This window comes from Hemitrygon akajei, chromosome 8 (genome assembly GCF_048418815.1).
Source record: "Hemitrygon akajei chromosome 8, sHemAka1.3, whole genome shotgun sequence".
Taxonomy (NCBI): Eukaryota; Metazoa; Chordata; class Chondrichthyes; order Myliobatiformes; family Dasyatidae; genus Hemitrygon; species Hemitrygon akajei.
The window spans coordinates 138872052-138895456 of record NC_133131.1 but is presented as its reverse complement, the minus strand read 5'-3'; the positions used below and the strand labels follow the sequence as shown (position 1 = coordinate 138895456).

Sequence of the window (23405 nt, the reverse complement as noted above, 5' to 3'; positions counted from 1 at the left end):
AAAGCACAGGTCAGAAGATGGATACAAGAAAATTTCCAAGTCACTGAATATCCCTTGGAGTACAGTTAAGTCAATCATCAGTAAATGGAAAGGATATGGCACAGCTGTAAATCTGCCCAGAATAGGCCATCCTTAAATGTTGAGTGAACGTGCAAGAAGGGAATTAGTGAGGGAGGCCACCAAGAGACCTATGACAACTCTGGAGGAGTTACAAGCTCAGTGGCTGAGATGGGATAGACTGCTAACAACAACTGTTGCCTGGATGCTTCACCAGTCACGGCTTTATAGGAGAGCGGCAAAGAGAAAGCCACTGTTGGGGGGAAAACCTCACATGAAATCTCAGCTAGAGTTTGCGAGAAGGCTTGTGGGAGACTCTGAAGTCAGCTGGAAGAAGGTTCTATGATTTGATGAAACCAAAATTGAGCTTTTCAGCCATTAGACTAAACTCAGTGTTTGCTGTAAACCAAACACTGCACATCATCAAAAACACCATCACTACTGTGAAGTATAATAGTGGCTGTATCATTCTGTGGGGCTTGTGAAGGTAGTGGGTAAAATTAATGCAGAAAAACACATAAAAATCCTGGAGGAAAACCTAATGTAGTCTGCAAGAGAACTGCAACTTGGTAGAAGATTTGTTTTCCAGCAAGACAATGACCCCAAGCATAAAGTCAATGCTACACAGGAATGGCTTTAAAAACAACAAAGTTAATGTCCTGGAGTGGCTAAGTCAGAGTCCAGACCTCAATTCAATTGAGAATTTGTGGTTGGACTTGAAAAGGGCTGTTCACTCACAATCCCTGTGCAATCTGACAAGAGTTTGAGCAGTTTTGTAAAGAAAAATGGTTAAAAAATTGTAGTGTCCAGATGTACCAAGCTGATAGAGATCTATCCACGCGGACTCAATTGTTGTCAAAGTTGCATCTACTAAATACTGACCTGAAAGGGGTGAGTAATTATGCAATCAATTATTTAGTGTTTAATAATTTAATTAATTTAGATCACTTTGTAGAAACCCATTTTCACTTTAACATGAAAGAGTCTTCTGTTGATCAGTGCCAAAAAAGCCAAATTAAATCCACTGATTCAATGTTGTCAAACAATAAAACATGAAAACTTAAAGGGGGGGTGAGTACTTTTTATCGGCACTATGTGTGTATTTAAAAAAAGCTCAAGGTAGATTTATATGGGACACTGGCTTCTCTCTAGTTAATTGCGTTGATTTATAAATTCCAGTTTTAATCTCTGCCTTTGAATACTGGTAACATTAAAATCCCTTTGTAACGGAAATATTCCAACACATTCAACAATAAAATATGTCTAAGTTAATTTTCACAAAATGCATTAAAGTACTTGCTTATCCCTTGTAATTAGTAAGGGAACCTCAGATAATTGTGTGTGAGTCATGAGTGCACTCTGCTCTGTTGATGGGTCCTGACTTGAAGCCGTAATTCTGCAGTGCAAGTATTAATCTTCTTCAATCTGACATTCTTTACTTGATCAGATGCAGATGTGTCTAATATTTACCATGTATTCTCTATTTTCCCATAAATTATATAGAATTTTTATATTGTTAATGGAGCTATTTTCTATGTTTAGCAGTTTTTCAGGGACAGTATGTAATCCCTTAGTCTTAGTATTCATGACTGAAGTCAGTTTCCTTGTTTTGTCTATTATGTGTAATTTTGGAAAATTCCAGCAACAGTTTCAGCTTCAAAACAGATTTTCTTGTCGATATAGGTTTCTGTATAATCCTGTGTGATGAAGTAGGAAATGCCCCAAATTAATTAGTTTCTCTTGTCCACAAGTAATCGTTGAATTACCGAAACAGTTGTTCTTCACCTTTTGTTTTTTGTTCAAGATCTCTAAATTAAGCCTGTAACTTGTATCAGTAGATAGATTGGGTGTTTCACTAACTAACTTTTATGTGAATCATCTAGATAGTTTGCTGCAACAAATTAACTACAAACTAAATGTTATTTTCAAGGTATTATAATGCATTGATTTTAACAACATTATCAACATCATTTATGAATGTATTGAATGTAGTAGAGATCAGCTGAAGGTGCAAAATTTCAAACTGCACACACAAAATGCTGGAGGAACTCAGCATGCCAGGCAGCATCTATGGAAAAGAGTACTGTCAAAGTTTTGGGCTGAATTAGGGTTCTGAAAGAGGAAGCAGTAGAGATTGTGAAGGCATCTTTTCAAAATCATTGAACTCTGGGATGGTGCCAGAGGACAGGAAAATTGCAAATGTCTCTCCACTCTTTAAGAAAGGAGGAAGGCAGCAGAAAGGAAATTATAGACCAGTTAGCCTGACCTCAGGGGTCGGGAAGATGTTGGAATTAATTGAGATGAGGTTATGGAATATTTGGTGACACAGGGCAAGATAGAACAAAGTCAGCATGGTTTCCTTAAGGAAAAATCTTACCTGACAAACCTGTTGGAATTCCTTGAGGAGATTATATGTAGGATAGATGAAGGGGATGCAGTGGATGTTATATATTTGGAGTTCCAGAAGGCTTTTGACAAGGTGCCATAGATGAGGCTGCTTACCAAGTTAAGAGCCTGTGATATTACAGAAAAGTTACTAGCATGGTGAGCATTGGCTGATTGGTAGAAGGCAGTGAGTGGTAATAAAAGGATCCTTTTCTGGTTGGTATGCAGTGGGCAGTGGTGTTCCACAGGGGTCGGTGTTGGGAACACTTCCTTTCAATGATTTAGATGATGGAATAGGTGGCTTTGTTGCTAAGTTTGCAGATGATACAAAGATTAGTGGAGGGAAGATAGTGTTGAGGAAGCAGGTAGACTGCAGAAGGATTTAGACAGATTAGGAGAATGGGCAAGTAAGTGTCAAATGAAATTCTATGTTGGAAAATGTATAGTCATGCACTTTGGTAGTAGAAATAAATGTGCGCACTGTTTTCCAAATGGGGAGAAAATCCAAAAATCTGAGATGCAAAGGGACTTCAGAGTCCTTGTGCATAACACCCTAAAGGGTAACTTACAGGCAGAGTCAATGGTGAGGAAGGTAAATGCAATGTTAGCATTGATTTCAAGGGGTTTAGAATACAAGAGCAGGGATGTGATCCTGAGGCTTTATAAGGCACTGGTGGAGCCTCACCTTGAGTATTATGAACAGTTTTGGGCTCCTCATCTAAGAAAAGATGTGTTGGTATTGGAGAGGTTTCAGAAGAGGTTCACAAGGATGATTCCAGGAATGAAAGGATTATTATATGAGGAACATTTGATAGTTTTGGGTCTGTACTTACTGGTATTTAGAAGGATGAGGGGGGATCTTATTGAAACCTTTCAAATGTGGAAAGAATGTTTCCCATGGTGGAAGAGTCCAAGACAAGAGGGCACAGCCTCAGGATAGAGGGCCGTCCATTTAAAACAGATACGGAGAAATTTCTTTAGCCAGAGGATGGTGAATTTTTGGAATTTATTAACACAGGCAACTGTGGAGGGCAGGTCATTAGGTGTATTTAACGCAGAGTTTGATAGGTTCTTGATTGGACACGGCATCAAAGGTTACAGGGAGAAGTCCGGGGAGTGGGGCTGAGGAGGGGAGAAAAAGATCAGCCATGATTGAATAGTGAATGGTGGAACAGACTCAATGGGCCAAATAACCTAATTCTGGTCCTTTGTCTTAGGGTTTTATGGAAATGTCTTCTATACTTTTTCTATAAATGCTACCTGGCCTGCTCAGTTCCTCCAGCATTTCTCTGTCTGCAAAATTTCAAGATTATTTTACAAATCTATCTTCTCACATATTTGATTATTCTTAGTTTGGAAGGGATAATTTTGTGTACTTTGTATTTAGAATATCCCTTTTTTTAGAAACCCATTATCAATGTTGAAGATTCCAGGTCACTGTGCCAACAACTAAATTCAAATCTGCTTCGACTGTGTTAAATCAGTCTGCTACCCTTGAAAGTCACACTGCTCACTACCTCAGCAAACCTCCATTATATTTCTGTGCACTTTCCGTTATGTTTATTTGTTGGTATTGATATGTTAATTGCATGTCACTTCTACAGATAGTACATTGATGAAACTTTCATCTAACAGTGTAGTACAATGTCCCTCTGTTTCCAGTGACTACTTTCTATTCCTGAAATTACTAAATAAATTTAGCATGAAATTCCTTTGTTTTTTTTTCCTCCCAGAGATAAGACATCTAGACCCTTGAATTCCTTATTTCGTCTATCGCTTTATAATAAATCATATTTCCCTGTGCACACAAGTGAAAGAGTACTATTGCTTGTAGGGTCTGTCAATTCTTAGATAAGTTGTATTGACAATCCATTTCATCAGAAGATGTTAGGACGAAATAAGAAATGGAAAGAATTGAGTTGCATTATTCTAATTCAAAAAGTTTTCAAGTACAGTGGATTCCAGTTAACTGGAGCTCATTGAGTCCAATACATTTTGGCACAATTAAGTGGTAGTCCCAATTATCCAAAGTTTCATGGAAGTTGTTAAAGAGGTATAAAAACAAAGATAATCTACCCTTTAACTGAGTTGCAAATTATGTATTCAAATAAAATACAGAACAAATTTGAATACTACCAATATTACTACAGTACTATAAAACTGTGTGTTAGTTTGTAATAGTTACTGATAGAGGAATTCATCGGAAGTATGCTGGTGTATTCATTTGATTGACTGTAGATTAACACCTGGTGCAGATAATGGACTGCCTTCATTGCCTTCCTGAATGAAGTAATGTCATAATCCAAAAGTAAATTTCATGGCATCCTGTGTAGTCACTAACTCAGTTTCAGTTGTGTCATCTTCATCACTTTCCTCATCTTCATCTTCTCCAGCTTGGTGTCTTGATAAAATGCTTTTGACGATTGCATCCCTAAATCTTCATTTTCATTGCAACATTCAAGATGATTATCAATACCTTCAACTTCTGCATAGTTCCTGACTTGATGAAGTAGTGAAACTGTTTTATTTTCACTCCTGGCTGTTTCTGACATCTGCAGGCTTGAATGCTTGAAACTGCAGAAAGCAAAACAATTCTGAATGGTCTTGCTATCTATTTCTCACCAACTTTCACTCACAAGCTGTACTGCCAATCAATCAATCAATCAATGAATAAATAAACAAACAAACCCTTGCACTCACTTCCTTGGCTGTTGAAGAAGATGTTAGTAGATTTTCTTCAATTGTTTTGAGAATGTGGTTCACCAACCTTGTGTGATACAATGTCTTTGATTTCCCACATCAGTTGGCTGCACCAAGCATGTTGTTGTATTGGCAGGCAGACATCCCAGCTGGATGTTTCTCAAACCCTCTACATTGGGGTGTGCTGCACAATTGTCAACAAGCAGAAGAATTTGAAGTCAAAATTTCAAAAATTTATCAAAAATTACTGCTTTTTTGAATCACTGTCCATCAGCCCAAATGGATATCAGCACAACTGTTCAGTCTAAACACAGTGTAGTGTCTAACAAAAGTGCATGTGACTATCTGTCTTCTGCCCCAGTTAAGGGCATAGTGTCTCAAAAAAGCAAAAGGAATCCCAGCCATTTTCTCCGTTTGTTTTTGTTAAGAGTTGTTCCAAATAAGTGGCTGCCATGATTAACCAATGGCCCAATTAACTAGAATCCACTTTATTTGTGTTTCTTATGTGTCCTATGATCTAAATGATAACATGATTGGATATAATTTTTTTTATCATTTTATAACAATTTGTTGTTTCATTTGTGTTAAAAGTAATGTTATCTGTAAGTTGAAAGTAAAAGGGTTCTGGCGTGAACTTCCAATCTGGATCATGTTAGTTGATGTATAGTTCATAGCAGAAACAGTAAATTCTGTTGAACTCTACAATGGTACAACAGACTCGTACATTTTTTTTTCTCTAAAATGTTGAATCAGATAATGCATGTTATATTAAATCTGCCGATGGCACATACATTCCCTTTCCTGATTTATTTTATATTAAAATTAGGTATTTAAGTTTGGCTTTAATGTTGAAGTGAATTTAATTTTTGTATCTATTCCCCTATTTGATCTGAGACTTGTATTCATCTTTGACTTTTCTTACAAATTTTTTAGAACTCTCATAAACATCTGCCATGTGCCCTAAGCTGTTTTCAGTATTCATGTAAAAATCTTAATCGGCAATTGTAATGAATAACAAAATTAGCTTCAGTAATGCTGAATATATTCTGTATCACCTCTTGGTCATCAGAAATTCTCACCAAGTTTTAATTTTTACAGCTGGTCTCAGAAGAAGTTTTCGATTGAGCAGAAAAGACAGAAAAACTAATAAGTCTATGTATGAATGTAAAAGGAGTGATCAATATGACACAGCAGATGTTCCAACATATGAAGAAGTTGTCTCTTATCAGCGTCAACCAAATGAAAAATACCGACTGGTTGTTCTCGTTGGTGAGTAGCATTTTAAACTCTCTTTGTATTTTGCTGCATGAACTCAATTTCTCACATAGTAAAATGAGTATTGTTATAAGCATTTTGTTGTCTAAAACTGATCACTCGCATTTTTGTATTGTGATGAACTGTCTGCTTCAAACAGCCAACACACGCCAGAAAATGCTGCCTCATTTGGTAACCTGATAATTTTAAAAAAATCTTCTTACTAATTATGATGTTACTTTTTATCTTTTTGTCAATACAGCTTCACTTGGTTTAATTTTTTTTTTACAATCTTTCTTTGCAACTTAGAGATTAAATTTAAAATCTATGGCTGTATGTACATACTTTCCATCTATCCACCTAAATACCTATTCTCTAGCATCATGAAATAGTGGTTATCGTTTTGCCCTGAACTGCTCGGTTGCAATGCTGAAACTCTTAATGGTACACAGTGAAAGATGCCAGAATATTTCCATAATGAGTTATGTTAACAGATACTTATTTTTACTTGGAATGACTGCCTTATCCAGTGCTTTTTGTTTGGCTTGCTGTTCATTCTACTGCCTATCCTCGGCTGTAATCATGTCTACTATGAATCAATGGCATTTAAATCGTGAATGTGTTACATCTATTATATTACATCTGTCAATTCTAGACCAGTGACTCTGGGTGGGGAAATTCTTGGAGAGAATTCATTGAAGCAGGATTTATAAGTATTTGGAGAGGCACAAATACTTCTTGTGAGGGGCAGGTCATGTCTCAGAAGCCTGACTGAGTTCTTAGAGAAGTCACAAAGCAAATTGATGGAGGTAGAGCTGTGGATGTAGTTTATATAGATTCCCCATGGAAGGCTCATTCAGAAAGTCAGGAGATGAAATTTGTCTGCCTGGATTCAGAATTGGCTAGCCCACAGAAGACAGAATGTGATACAGGTCAACCTTCACTAATCCGACTACCTGTAATCCAGTTCCTTCGATAATCCGGCACTGATTTCAAATTTTCTGTGCAACTGTAATTTCAAATTTCCTGGGCCACTGTACCAATCTGCTGCGCAATATTTTGGTTGCACTAGATCTGTTCAACTGTTGGCCTGCTCTTGTAAACACAGACAGGGGATTCTTGCTTGTTTTCCTGCACTTATTAATATCATTTGCTCTTTTTTGACCCAAATTATGGTCCCAGTGAGTAAAGCAAATGCACCTCGTGCTGTGAAGCGAAAACACCGCACATTATCCATTAACGATAAGGTCGAACTCTTGAGAAAGCTGGACAGTGGTGTATCGATGAAAAGCTTGTGTGAGTGTTACAACATTGGCTCTTCCACAGTGTACGATATAAAGAAACAGAAAGAAAAACTGCTACATTTTTTTGCTGATAGTGGCTCAAAGAAACAGATGTGCGTAAGAAAAACAATGAAAGACGGAAGAAGTTCGGAACTAGATAAAGTGCTGATAACATGGTTTAATCTTCGTGTAAGTGAAGGTATTGAACTATCTGGAGATATGGTGAAGGAACAAGCAAAAGTGTTTCATGAAGAACTAGGACTAGATTATGAGTGTGACTATAGTGAAGGCTGGCTTCATCGGTCCAAGCAGAGTCATGTCTTACAGTTTTGTGCAGAGTGTGGTGAAAAACGTTCAGCAGACAAGGAAGCAGCAGCAGAGTTTGTTGACGAGTTCGCCGAGTTAGTCTCCGCTGGAAAATTAAGCCCCGAGCAGGTGTACAATGCTGATGAGACTGCTTAGTATTGGAGATGCACACCAAGAAGAACATTAACAACAGCAGATGCAGAATCGCCAACAGGTAATAAGGCATCGAGAGATCGTGTGACTTTGCTAGGCTGCTGTAATGCTGCAGGAACCCACAGATGTAAGTTACTGGTCATTGGCAAAAGTTTACGTCCCAGGGCCTTCAAAGGTATGACACAATTTCCTGTAATTTACCATGCTAACAAAAACGGATGGTTTACAACTAGCATCACACTAGAATGGTTTGAAAATTATTTCGTTCCCGAAGCACGAGCTCACTGTGACTCTGTTGGTCTTCACCACGACTGTAAGATAATGCTTGTTATAGACAACTGTTCAGCACACCCGAAAGCAGAATTCCTGGTAAAAAACAATGTTTTTGGTATCTTCCTGCCACCTAACTGTACATCATTAATTCAACCCCTGGATAATGGCATGTTACATTCGCTCAAGTCAAAGTATCGTTCCCTGTTTATGAGGTGCTTTTTAAGTGCAGTTAATGCCGGCAGACCGGTAAAGGAATCTATAAAGGATTTTAATATGAAAGAGATGATTTACTGTGCTGCTAATGCTTGGAGGTCTGTAGAGCCATCCACACTGAAGAATGGTTGGCATAGATTATGGCCAGGTTTAATGTTTGAGTCTGCACCTGGTGAAGACATTGGAAATGACTTTACAGGCTTTAGAGTTTCCAAGGAAAAACAGATGATACGTAAATTGCTTTCTTTTTCAGTGATGACAATGTTGAAGAATGGATGAACATAGATGAGGATGAGCCTACTGTTCATCATTATACTGACTCGGAAATTGTGCAGATGGTTGTACATCCAGAGAAGGAAGATATTGGAGGAGAAAGCAGTGATGAAGATGAGGAAGTTGTAGCAGACAGACTTTCTATTGACAGGCTAATTAAGTTGACAGGTGAATTGCTGAAAGGGTTAGAGCAACAATGTTTTATAACTGAGCAAGAAATAATGAATGTTTATATGCTGCAGGATAAGCTAATCAGAGAGAGACCAAAATATATGAAACAGCTTACCTTGGAAGATATGTTCAAAAAAATTGCTAGAAAAAGTGCAGCGGGGGAGCTAACACTTCAAAATCCAGTGCCATCAACTTCTGCTCACCCAGATGTGCTGCCACCAACATCAACAGTTTTTGAAGAAACTGTTGTGACAGTTTCAGCACTAGTTCCTGAAGCTTCCCTCATTTTTCAAGATGCAGATGTTGATGATCCTGACAACCCCACACTTGCAGTAACTTTGTCTGAAGGTATATTAAACGTCTCACTTTAGAAGCGGAAGTGCTCAACTTTTCTGTATAAGTTAATTCCTGTACATTTACCTGTACCCTTTATTTTATCTGTGCCTGTACAGTATATTACTTTATTCAAATTTCACTTGCTACTCATTTAATATTTCTGTTTCACTATTATCTAACTTGTACTGATTTACATGATATTTTACAGGTATGATGAAGAGGTTAGCTATTGCTTAATGTGATCCTTCTGTAATCCGGCATTTCCACTAATCCGGCACTCCTCAGGTCCCAGTGGTGCCGGATTAGTGAAGGTCGACCTGTAGTAGATAGACCGTATTCTGCCTGGTGGTCGGTTACTAATGGTGTTCTGCAGGAGTCTGTTCTGGGGGCCTTGCCCTTGGTGATTTTTTATAAATGATTTGGATGAGAAAATGGACAGATACATTAGCAACTTTGCTGATAACACGAAGGTTGGTGATATTGTGGATAGTGTTGAGGCTGTCTTAGATTAAAACAGGACATTGATAGGATGCAGAGCTGGGCTGAGAAGTGGCAGACGAAGTTCAATCGAAAGAGGTGTGAAGTGATGCACTTTAGAAGGTTGAATTTGAATTTTGAGTGCAAGTTAATGCCGGGGATGTTGGCAGTCTGGAGAGACTGAGGGATGTTGAGACACATACCCATAAACCCTCAAAGCTGACACACAAGTTCATAGGCTGATTAAGAAGATGCATGGTATGTTGACCTTCATTAGTCACAAGATTGAGTTCAAGAGCTATGAGGTAGTTTTACAGTTCTATAAATGCTATTTAGACCACACTTGAAATATTGTATTCACTTTGTGCTATCTCATTATAGGAAGGATGTGGAGGTTTTAGAAGAGGTGCAGAGGAGATTTACCAAGATGCTGCCTGGATTAGACAGCATGTCAGTTGAGGAAAGGTTGAGTGAACCCTTCTGTTTGGAGTGAAGGAGGATGAGAGGTGACTTGATGGAGGTATATAAGAATCATGAATAGTGTGGTCTACCAGCATCTTTTTTTCCCAGGACGGTAATGACTAATACAAGAGAAGATAATTTTAAGGTGATTGGAAGAAAGTACAGCAGAGATGTCAGAGGTAGTTTTTTTGTTACCAGAGTTGTAAGTGCTTGGAGCACACTGCCGGGGTTGGTGGTAGAGGCATATATATTACGGACATTTAAGAGACTCTTAGGTAGGTCGATAGATGAAAGCAAAATGGTGGGCTATGTTGGAGGGAAGGATGACTTGATCTTCGAGTAAGTTAAAAGGTTGGCACAACATTATGGACCTGGACTGTGCTATTCTAAACATAGAAAATAGGTGCAGGAGTAGGCCATTCGGCCCTTCAAGCCTGCACCGCCATTCAGTATGATCATGGCTGATCATCCAACTCAGAATCCTGTACCTGCCTTCTCTCCATATCCCCTGATCCCTTTAGCCACAAGGGCCATATCTATCTCAATGTTCTGTTCTATGAACAGTTTAAGTTATCTAACACTTGTAATCTGTACTTCTGGTACTTAGTATCTAAAACTTAGTACTTTTCAGTCTTCACCAAAAGTAAAAAATTAATTTCTATTCAGGATTAAAACATGGACAGTTTTAAGAGCACCATATTATCTGCCCTTTTTTATTCAAAGTGATGCATTTTCTGTTAAATTCTGGTATCTGGGACAATGTGGAAATAGTGGTAAACCAAAAATCTCACTGCTGAAGGAACTCAGGCCAAACAGCATCTGTTCAAGCAAAGGGGTGGTCAACGTTTTGAATTGAGATCCTGGATCAGGACTGGGAGTTTGAAGGAAGATTGCCTTCAAGGAGATAAGTGAAAAGGGTGAGATGGGGACTAGTTTGAAGGTGATAGGGTGAATCAGGTCAGTTGGAGGACAATTAAGACAGAGGCTCAGAGATTAGATAGAACCGGATGTGAATAAAACATTAAGCAGATTGAGCCATTTGGGAGAAGGGAGAGGGAAAGTAGAAAAAGAAGCTGGAAGTGATAAGTACAAATGCAATTTCATGTACTGAGTTCCTCCAGCAGTTTGCTTTTGCTCCAGATTTCAGCATCTGCAGTCTTTTTTTTGCAGAGTGAGCTTTAGAACATTTGGATACTTGTATTTGAATTTTATCCATTATACCAGTTTGATAACATCTGTAATTGCATTCTGCTCCAAATTAAGATCATTCACTTCATTAAATAGTCTGTCCCATTACTGTTTCAAGTTGATATGGTTGAAAGAATTTCACAATGACAATAATCCTTTATGATGCAAATCTCATTGTATTAGCATCTGTGGCACTGTCATTTGAACCTCTCTCCTTTTTTCTCCAAATACCAGAGAGTAATTCTGATGACATCAGGATACAGGACATTACACACACTGGAATTTAAGATCAGTCTGAGTCCTATGTTGATCAGGAAGTGCTGCAGCCAGAGATGCCATGCTAGCCAAAAGACTACTTCTGGCGCTGGACACTCAGAACTGGCCTTGTAGCTGGTCTTGGCTGCTGCTTTGCTGGATTCTCTGTGAAACCACTCTGAACTTTCCATAAAGTCTTCCAATGGTAATTTTTGTCGGGAAAGCATGTGAGGTTTACAGCCTAGAAATAAAAGGGTACTTTCTCAAGTAACATGAGAGTAGAAATTTAAAAGGCAGAACTTAAAACAAATATATTTGTTTCATTTTATTTTATACCTGACCAAAAAAAAACACATTCAGTGGTATAATTTTGAAGAAGATAGGCTTTAAAAAGATTTTCAAGTTATTGACAATTTTATTTTAAAATCTATCTATATGTATTTTTATCATCTTTTATAAGATTTATAAGATAAAGCCAAATGTGATATTAAATGATAACATCACTAGGATAAAAATGTAGACCGACTTCAACTTCAACTTGAAATCCTAAAGTGTAAATATTTGTGAAATAATGCAAAACTTATTGGCAACTGAATTTTCCATCAGTAATTTCTTAAGTATTTCCTCCCAACATCTGCAATACATGAGAGAAAACCATTCTGAAGTGTTGTTGAATTCACTTACAGAAGAGCCCATCAAAACCTTTTATCTTTGTCCTGGATGAAGCTTCATGATACCCTCTCCAAGAATGTCTGTATTTCAGATAGAAGGCAAAGAACTGTTTTGGCATTTGTAATTGCATTATGTATCTCCAATTGTATTGTGCACTGATGAGAAAATAACAAGAATTAAAATGATCAAGGTATCAATGAGAGAAACTTGTCTCCTTTGCAGCAACAATTTTAGCTTTACTATAGATACAAGCTTAAGCATTAATTAAACTTTTAAAGCTTAAAATTCAAAGTAAATTTATTATCGAAGTATATATGTGCCACTCTGATATTCATTTTCCTTGTGGGCATTCACAGTAAATACATAGAAACACAATAGAATCATTGAAAAACAGCAGACAACAAAGACAAACAACCAACGTGCAAAAGAGAACCCAATTGTGTAAATACAAAAAAGGAAAAAAATGCAATACAGTAAATATGTTCAAGAACATAAGTCATCGAGGCCTTTAAAGTGTGTTCATGGGCTCTGGAATCAGTTCAGTATTGAGGTGAGTGAAGTTACCTCTTCTGGTTCAGGAGCCTGATGGTTGAAGGGAATAACTGTTACTGAACCTGGTGGGGTGGGACCTGAGGCAGCAGTGAGCAGAGAGCTTGGCCTAGATGGTGGGGTCCTTCATGATAGATGCTGCTTTCTTGTGACAGTGCTCCTAGTAGTTGTGCTCATTGATGGGGAGAGCTTTTCCTGTGAATGACTGGGCTGTATCTGCTACTTTTTGATGGGTTTTCACACTGAATGATTGCCCAAAAGTAATGTATTACTATTGTAACATACTTTGCAGCCTGGAGTTGTTCATGTGATATTCTTGTATTTAGGAGTTTGAGTATAATTATTTTTATCTAAAATAATTACTTGACATATATATTTCTTAGGATTTTAATTTTTCTCAGCTTATCATCTGTACATCTTCTGTAACAATGGTGGTATAATTGACATAAATATAATGCCAAACTGTTATCACTTTATTTTAGTGAGCAGTTGTGCTATCTTTAAAAATGCCTTAATGAATATTAGTTAAAATTGGTAAAATGACAAACCTGTTGTCTTGTTTTTTTAAAAAAATTAAGCGTGGAGTAGTCATAGAGAATATTTGAAAAATTGCTGGTAGACTTTTATTTTGTCTCCTTTCACTTCAAGGTAATGCAGAAGGACTAATTGAGCCTCCATATTCCAAGTACAACTGTTAAAGGATGTACAGGAACCTAGAGTGTAGGTGTATATGCTTAAGTCTTTAAATTACAGGACAATTGTGGAGAGAGGTAAATGGTGATTTAAAATAGGAACATGGTGCACAAAAGCAAGGAGACTGTTGAATCTGTGCAAAATATTGGTTGGAGCAAAAGTGGAGTATTAAATCCAATCTTAGTCACCTAGGAATTTGATCATCTTGTGGGGGGAAAAAAAATTAGAGAAGTTCCAGAGATGAAGGGCTTAACTATGTTGTTAAAGTTTATGTCCCACACTGCTAGATTTAGCAACAGTTATTACCTCTCAACCATCAAGCTCCTGAACCTTAGAGATAATTTGATGTAACTTCACTCACTCAACATTGAACTAATTCCACAGGCTGTGGAGTAATTTTCAAGGATTCTACAACTCAGGTTCTCAATATTTATTATTCATTAGTGTATTTGTTTTTTTTGTATTTGCAGAATTTGTTGTCTTTTGTGCATTGGTTGCTTGTCCATCTTTGCAGTTTTTCATTGATTCCATTGTGGATGCCCACAAGAAAATGAATCTTGCGCTAGTCCATGGTGATATATATGTACTTCGATAATAAATTTACTTAGAACTTTTGATTTCCTGTAGATATGTTGTAGATTTCGTTTTTATATATTACATATTCAAGTTAACATATATGAAGAAAACGATATTTATCGAAATTTGAAACTTATAAGCAAGTCAGAAACTCCATTCTTCAATATTTTTGACCGGTTTAGTCCAAGAGTTAAATAGAAAGAGTGGTAATGTTTTGTATCCCAGATCATGATGCAGAAGTCATTGGTAGGTGTCCCATAGTGAAGGAAGCAACAGATAAAATCTGGTAATCATTTACCAAAATTCTGTAGACACTGGGCAGGCCCAGCGGATTGAAAGACAGCAAATGTCACGCCACTTTTTGAAAGAGGATGTGGGCAAATGACAGGCAACTACAGTATAAGCCAGTTAGCTTAACATCTGTAGTCGGGAAAATGCTTGAAGCTGTCATTAAGGAAGAAATAGCGAAACGTTTAGAAAGGAGTGGTTCCATTAGACAGACGCAGCATGGATTCAGAAAGGGCAGGTCCTGTTTGACAAACTTACTGGAGTTATGTTGAGGACATGATGAGTGCAGTGGATAGAGGAGAACAGGTGGATGTCGTATACTTGGAGTTCCTGAAGGCATTTGATAAGGTGCCGCACAAGGGACTTATAAATAAGATACGGATGCTTAGGGTTGGAGGAAGTGTATTGGCATGGATAGTAGACTGGTTAACCAATAGAAGGCAGAGAGTTGGTATAAATGGGTGTTTCTCTGGTTGGCAGTCTGTGGTGAGTGGGGGGGGGGGGGGGTGCCGCAGGAGTCGGTGCTGGGCCTGGGCCTGCAGTGTTTACCATTTACATTGATGATTTGGAAGAGGGAACGACTGAATGTAGCGCAGCAAAATTTGCTTATGACACTAAACTGAGTGGAAAAGCAAATTGTACAGAGAATGTGGAAAGTCTGCAGAGGGATATAGATTAAGTGAGTGGGCCAAGGTCTGGAAGATGGAATACAACACTGGTAAACTTCCTTGAGGGAAGTTAGTGTAGAAATAGCAAGGGCTCTGTCAGAAATATTTCAAATGTCATTAGAAACGGGGATGGTGCCGGAGGATTAGCGTATTGCTCATGTGGTTCCATTGTTTAAAAAGGGTTCTAAGAGTAAACCTAGCAATTATTGGCCTGTAAGTCTGACATCAGTGGTGGGTAAATTAATGGAAAGTATTCTTAGAGATGGTATATGTAATTATCCGGATAGACAGGGTCTGATTAGGAACAGTCAACATGGATTTGTACGTGGAGGGTCATGTTTGGCAAACCTTATTGAATTTTTTGAAGAGGTTACTAGGAAAGTTTACAAAGGTAAAGCAGTGGATGTTGTCTATATGGACTTCAGTAAGGCCTTTGACAAGGTTCCACACAGAAGGTTAGTTAGGAAGGTTCCATCGTTAGGTATTAATATTGAAGTAGTAAAACTGATTCAACAGTGGCTGGATGGGAGATACCAGAGAGTAGTGGTGGATAACTGTTTGTCAGGTTGGAGGCCAGTGACTAGTGGTGTGCCTCAGGGATCTGTATTGGGCCCGATGTTGTTTGTCATATACATTAATGATCTGGATGATGGGGTGGTAAATTGGACTAGTAAGTATGCAGATAATACTAAGATAGGTGGCATTGTGGATAATGAAGTAGGTTTTCAAAGCTTGCAGAGAGATTTAGGCCAGTTAGAAGAGTGGGCTGAACGATGGCAGATGGAATTTAATGCTGATAAGTGTGAGGTGCTACATTTTGGTAGGACTAATCAAAATAGGACATACATGGTAAATGGTAGTGCATTGAGGAATACAGTAGAGCAGAGTGATCTAGGAATAATGGTGCATAGTTCCCTGAAGGTGAAATCTCATGTGGATAGGGTGGTGAAGAAAGCTTTTGGTATGCTGGCCTTTATGAATCAGAGCATTGAGTATAGGAGTTGGGATGTAATGTTAAAATTGTACAAGGCATTGGTAAGGCCAAATTTGGAGTATTGTGTACAGTTCTGGTCACTGAATTATAGGAAAGATGTCAACGAAATAGAGAGAGTACAGAGGAGATTTACTAGAATGTTACCTGGGATTCAGCACCTAAGTTACAGAGAAAGGTTGAACAAGTTAGGTCTTTATTCTTTGGAGCGTAGAATGTTGAGGGGGGACTTGATAGAGGTATTTAAAATTTTGAGGGGGTTAGATAGAGTTGACGTGGATAGGCTTTTTCCATTGAGAATAGGGGAGATTCAAACAAGAGGACATGAGTTGAGAGTTAAGGGGCAAAAGTTTAGGGGTAACACGAGGGGGAACTTCTTTACTCAGAGAGTGGTAGCTGTGTGGAATGAGCTTCCAGTAGACGTGGTAGAGGCAGGTTTGATTTTGTCATTTAAAAAAAAATTGGATAGGTACATGGACAGGAAAGGAATGGAGGGTTATGGGCTGAGTGCAGGTAGGTGGGACTAGGTGAGGGTAAGCGTTTGGCATGGACTAGAAAGGCCGAGATGGCCTGTTTCCGTGCTGTAATTGTTATATGTTTATATATAAATGCGAGATCATCCACTTTGGAAGAAATAATAGAAGAGCAGATTAATTTAAATGGTGAAAGATTGCAGCATGCTGTTGTGCAGAGGGACTTGGGAGTGTTTGTGCATGAATCGCAAAAAGTTGGCTTGCAGATGCAACAGGTTATTAAGAAGGCAAACAGAATGTTGGCCTTCATTGCCAGAGGGATTGAATTCAAGAGCAGGGAGGTCATGCTGCAACTATACAGGGTACTGGTGAGGCTGCACCTGGAGTACTGTGTGCAGTTCTGGTCTCCTTACTTGAGGAAGGATATACTGGCTTTGGAGGTAGTGCAGAGGAAGTTCACCAAGTTGATTCCAGAGATGAAGGGGTTAACCGATGAGGAGTGATTGAGTCACCAGGGACTGTACTCTCTGGAATTCAGAAGAATGAGAGGGATTCTTATAGAAACATACAACATTTTGAAAGGGATAGATAAGATAGAAGTAGGAAAGTTGTTTCCATTGGTAAGTGAGACTAGAACCAGGGGACATTGCCTCAAGATTCGGGGAGAAGATTTAGGACGGAGATGAGGAGAAACTCTTTTTCCCAGAGAGTGGTGAATCTGTGGAATTCTCTGCCCAGGGAAGCAGTTGAGGCTTCTTCACTAAATATATTTAAGATACAGTTCGATAGAATTAACATAGTAAGGGAATTAAAGGTTATGAGAAGAGACAGGTAGATGGAGCTGAGTTTACGGACAGATCAGCCATGATCTTATTGAATGGTGGGGCAGGCTTGATGGGTTCCTATTTCTTATGTTCTTAAAAGATGCATAATTGACAGCAGGCTCAAACCAGATAATAATTGAGTCATGACAGAATAATTGTCTGTTTTAACTAAGGAAATAAACTGAAAAGTCATTGGGACATTTGTATACACAGTCCTCAATTGTATGATTCTAACCCACAAAACTACTATATTTGATCCCGAGGTAAGACTCCACCACAAATGTGATATCACTAAGACTGCATTTACATCTCACTAACTATGTTCATCTGTGTCCTTGACTCACCTTAGTTGTGCCTTTTTTTTTCTCTCTGCTTCATTCAAGGCATTCCTGAGGCACCTCTCACGAGCTATCATCCATAAGCAACGAATATCCAAAGCTTTGTTGCCTTGACCTAAACGGTCCATCTACCCATCAGCTCTCCGATGGCTGACCAACATCAGTTACCAATTAAACAATTTTTCTAGTGTTTTCAATTCTCTCCATGGACTCGTACTTCTTTCCAGCCTTTTGCTCACCATAGATTCTGTCTGTTGGACATTCTGATTCTAATTTGCACCACGCCAGTATTTTCATCTGAACTATGCTCAGGAATTCCTCTCCCTAACTCTCCAGGAATGGAGGGTTTAGGGAATTGGCACAGAAGAGGATCTGAGGCCAGTAGAAGTCGACCACAATCATGTTGAGTGATGTAGCAGGCTTGAGGGACCTGGCAGCTGCTACAACTGTTTTCTTGTTGATGTTATTTATCTATCTACCCCTCTCCCCTCCCCACCTCCTCCCTTTAAAGCCCAGAACTCATTTCAGTTTTTATGAAGCAGTCTGAATTTTAGTTTGGTAACACCCCCATGAACAGTTTTACTGTTTTAAGAGCATTTTTGTAAAGCAAGTTGTTGCACTGGGATTATTTGAGTCAACTTCTGCACACATTTTGCTGCATCTAGTTCAATTTGTTAGAGTCAGGTGCTTTATTTCTAATTGCAGCTGTTCATGGCTTACATTTCTTGATGAAGATGAATTAATCTACTGAATTAAATTGCCATACTGCTGTTAATGAAAAATAATGTACCTCAATCTAAATATTGTGGAAAATTGATCAACTAATACTTCAGCTCTAAAAGAAAGTTAAGAAGCTGCCTCTCAGAGATATTATTGACCTATACTGCAGTCATTGCCTCCAATGTTGCTACAATCATCCTGTACCCAGTCATGGATAAATACAAGCCATAAGACTGAATGAGAGCTGTCAGTAAAGACTTATTCACACATCAACAAAGTGGCCCATACCCTTGCATTGGTCAATGGGTCTCTAACAATGTGCCAAATGCCACATTCTGCAGTTTAAATGTGACTAATTTGAAATCAGTGTAGTTGTACGAAAAGCACATTATTATTTATATATTATCACATTCTGAATAAAATTTGAATTTCTGTTTTTAAAGTTTCACATGTTAATTGTCACTGGATAATATGTGGGAGTTATGCCATCAATCGTAGCTACTGAAAATTGGTACACCTCTACTTTAATAAAAAGTGACTTTGATTTAGTGTATCTGGTGACCAGCAGACCAGCTGTCTGGTGAAGCTGGTCAATACAATGGTCAGCATTACTTAATGAGAGATATTTTTGAATTTTATTAAGTTAATTATGGTGAAAATTATAGTGGAACAATAGCATGTTGTATAACTAGATTTCTTTAAATAACTAAAGCATACACTGAACTACTTATAATTGATCATCATTTAGCTACAGGCTGGGAAATTTGTGTTCCTTTTTACATTAATCCTTGTGTTTACCCTTTCTAGTCACAGCAGAATGCAAAATGAGTGTACAGTGTTCCTTGTGTTTGAAAATTTTGGAGTAAGTTTGAGTTAATGATCATGAAATTCACCAGACCCTGAGTTTGTGTTCCTTCTGTGATATCACTGCGCTCCTGGCATCTGAAAATTATTAGTGGAACCATCATCACTGCTGGTGGAAATTCTTCATTCCCAGCAGTGTGGTGAAGAACTGGCTTTACCTGTGAACAGGCAGATGGAAGGTAGCTGGTCGATTGACTCCATCAGTATAGCCACCTTCTCATCTGAAATAAAGGCAAGTGCTGTAACTGCTAGTTAGTGGGTTAAGCTTTCTGGCTCATTATTTCTTAAATTCAAAGCCATGAGGATTCAGAGTAGTGGATCTAGTGGCTAAAGTGTGGAATGCTTTTTAGAGGAGCTACACTGGGTAGGTGCCTCTGAACTCAGTAACCAGTACTATTGATTTAAAAAAAAAATTATGGCAATAGGCAGAATTCATAAACTAAATTGAAAGTGATCATGTCTGTCAATCGCAACAAATTTGATCGAACAAGTGAGTGAAACAACAATGATATTTGCAAGAGCATTGAGTTTAATGCAGCAATAATAAGATGGGTTCCATGGTTCTACCTAGCACTCCCCGTTCCCAGCAGGGCTATACAGAAACTGTGCAGCTACAGAACATTGCAGAACAACTGTAATCTAGCATCTTTAAATAATTATCCACTAATATGCTAGAAGTGTTCTAATTAGTCTCTGGAGTTGCAGTATTTCTATGCAGCAGTAGTACTTGCATTCAGTTAATCATTTTGGAGAGTTTCAAGAACTTATAAATTTGATTTATAATGCTGGGCTTAGAGGAGCAGGTTAAATTAAGTTAAAATAAACAAATTGTTCCCTTTGTCTGGCTCACTATAAGTTAACCACCCACTAGTGGCTTGTAGCGAAAGCTTGTGCTTATAAAGTCATCCAGTACATGCCAAAATGAGCTACAACCAGTGCAATAATTGGGGGAAATAGTCCTATGATACTCATTGCCATTGACCAGATTTATTCTCACTTGTGAGATGTGAATATTAAACTATTGCGAATTTTTAAAAATTAAGCATGTTAGCATTTTGAGGAAATCTGTAAACATTATGAATTGGATCCCCTAGGTTACTTTGAAAATAAGGATGCATTATTTGCAATTAAGTAAAAGTTCCATTTACCATGCTTTTCATTGAAATGAAGCACACAATGATATAGTTAGTGTTGCACTTCTGAATTTGCACAAAATATATTTTGACTACAGTGGCTTTAATGTAAAACATGGCTGAATTTATTTGGGAAGTTCCTGAAACATTAAGGACATGTTGGTGAAATTCATTGAAAGAGACCATTCATACACCCCAGTCAGACAGCACATCTGATGAGAAGAAGTGTTGCAGTTTAGATGGAAAGGACCTTTCCCGAAGTTGAGGCAAAGATGAGGTAAAACTATAAAGTTTCCAAAGCCAATAAATTCCTTGCACCAGATCCTTTGGTTGTGCCCCTTTACATGGAATTCATACCAGCAGGCTCCCCACGCTAGGACTTAGACTAACGAAACAATGATAACAATTAAATACTTTGTTAATTGTTAACCACACTTCTGGCAAATGATCATCGCAAGTAATAGTCTGTAACTTTCCTTTGGACTTGGAGGCAACTTGATGTGCCAGAACTGAGGCAAGGTGAGGTGGTGGGCTAGTTGCCGACAACATGGAAGTGCGTGAAAGGTCAGGCACAGGCTGAATTGCAGCCAGAGGGTCCAGGCCCTAGAGCGTATCGATGCGACTGAACACTATGTTCAGATGGAGGTTTACAGGCCAAATTGAGGCGGCAAAGTCTGATGTATCCATGCGGCAAAAACAAAAATCCATGTGGTTTCAGACGGAGAGTTAAGCACCAAGCCAGATTGAAAAAGTTAAGGTGCCAGGGGCCGAGATGAGGGACGGGCCGCTTCAGATCGCTGCTCAAAGCAGCAGAAGCTGATGTTCAGACGGAGAGTTAAGCACCAGGCCTGATTGTAAAGGTCAGGGTTCAGGGCCCAAGGCAAGGTACATGCCAGTTCAGATAGCAGCTCCACAGCATTTACTCAGGTCTGTGCTGTACTATGGGACTCTCTTTGTGGACTTCTGTTCAGAGACTATTTGCTTGCAGTTGTTGTTTGCATGATGTATTTTTTCCCCATTACACATTGGGTGTTAGTTGTCTTATATATACCGTAAATTCCGGTGTATAAGCCAACCCCTCCCCCATTTTCAAGTTTAAAAAGTGCCTTTTTCATGTACCTTTGTATGAGTTGACCCCTTTTGTCAAAGTTTTTGATTTAACCAGAAAAGATCACAAGATCTCACATGCCAGTACTCAGCTTTGCCGGATCCGGAACCTGGAAATTTTATGAACCAGTACCTCTAAGGAAACAGGCCTACACATTGTAGAGTGTAATTAAGAATTTATTATTCTTAATAAATATATCAGGAAGGGAAGTTATGGATTAGGTTCCCAATGGTAAAGAATCCTCTGAAATGTAACCCCGTGAAACTCGTTAAAACATAACACGGGGTGGCGGGATCAGTACGTGTACTCAGTATTGAGTTTGCGACCACCATGTACAAAAGATTAAAATGAATGTGATATGATGCTGACTTCAAGCTGAAGGTTGTTGATTTTGCTAAAGGAACGAATAATTCTGCAGCTGCTAAGAAGTTTAGTGTAAATGAGAAACAAGTGAGAGTGGAGAAAGGCAGAGGACACGCTGAGGGAAATACCAAAGACGAAATGTGCAAACCACGGGAAAACATGCCAGTGGTCAGAACTAAAAGGAAGAGTTTTAGAGTGGGTGAATCACCAGCGATCGTCTGGATACATTGTTACCAGAGAAATGATTCGAGTTCAAGCGTTGAAATGAGACGATAAACACCGTGAGGTCAGCAAAAATTTCAAAAGTTATGCGAAGTTGGTGCACCCGATTTATGAATAGACGTGATGTTGTGTTGAAACAAAACACAAAGATTGCTCAGAAGTTGCCAAGCGACCTTGAGAATAAGATTACGACCTTCCAATTGTTTGTAATCAAGCATCGAAAGGCACATTCTTACCCGCTATCACTGGTTGGTAACCTGGACAAGACACCAATGTTCTTTGATTTTGCTGGCAACCGCACTGTCAATCAGAAGGGGGAGAAAACAGTCCCGACTGTCGAAGAATGGGACGCGATTTTTGGAGAGTCAGATAATGAAGAGTGTGAGAGTTTCGAGTTCTGAACGTTTGACGACAACAGTGTGTGCAAGTAAATTGAGAAACAGAATGTGTTTTGTAGATCTTTTGTAAGCATTTGTATTTTCTTTTGCATTTGACTCAAAAACAGCCAATAAATACGACCTGTCTTCCATGTATTTGTTTTTCCAAAGTTGGCACCCTCTGTATAAGCCAACCCCTTAATTTTAGGACCAAAATTTAGGGCCAAGTTCTCAGGTTATACACCGGAATTTACGGGTATCTCATTTTTTGGGTGTCTTTGTTTTGTGGCTTCCTGCTAGGGGCTGAATCTCAAGGTTGTATAATGTATACATATTTTGATAATGAATGTACTTTGAACTGTTGCAGACACAGATATGCAGGTCACAACCCAAAGGTCAGTTACCCTAGTGCCTGTACAGAGGTTGCTTGACCTGCTGAGTTTCTCCACAGTTTGTTTTTTTTGCTCCAGCTTCCTGCATCTGTGGACTCCTGTGTCTCTATTCCACCAGGTCTAACCTGATGCAGCATCCAAGAGTCAGTTTCCCCATGATAAATAAGAGTTTATTGGCATTGAAAGCACAGTATATATGTGTAAACTATTACACTTTCCATTCCAGTGACCAAGCTCAAAATAACTCTACCCGTGCTCACCACTACAGATATCACCTCCCAAATGTAATGCATTTTTTATTCGATCAGAGTGCAGTACAGTTATTTTATTTCCACGCTTACTATCCTTGAAATAATTGTTTGAGAATC

General features: G+C 38.6%; 1 protein-coding gene across 8 annotated transcripts in view; it reads left to right on the top strand.

Moving 5' to 3' along the window:
- Positions 1-23405, top strand: part of mpp7a (MAGUK p55 scaffold protein 7a) — a 464536-nt gene that overhangs the window by 381105 nt on the left and 60026 nt on the right. For all 8 annotated transcript variants that reach the window (XM_073054744.1, XM_073054741.1, XM_073054742.1 and 5 more), the window contains one exon: positions 6241-6411. In XM_073054744.1, coding sequence (XP_072910845.1) covers positions 6241-6411 — 171 coding nt within the window. The remainder of the gene's footprint in view (positions 1-6240; positions 6412-23405) is intronic.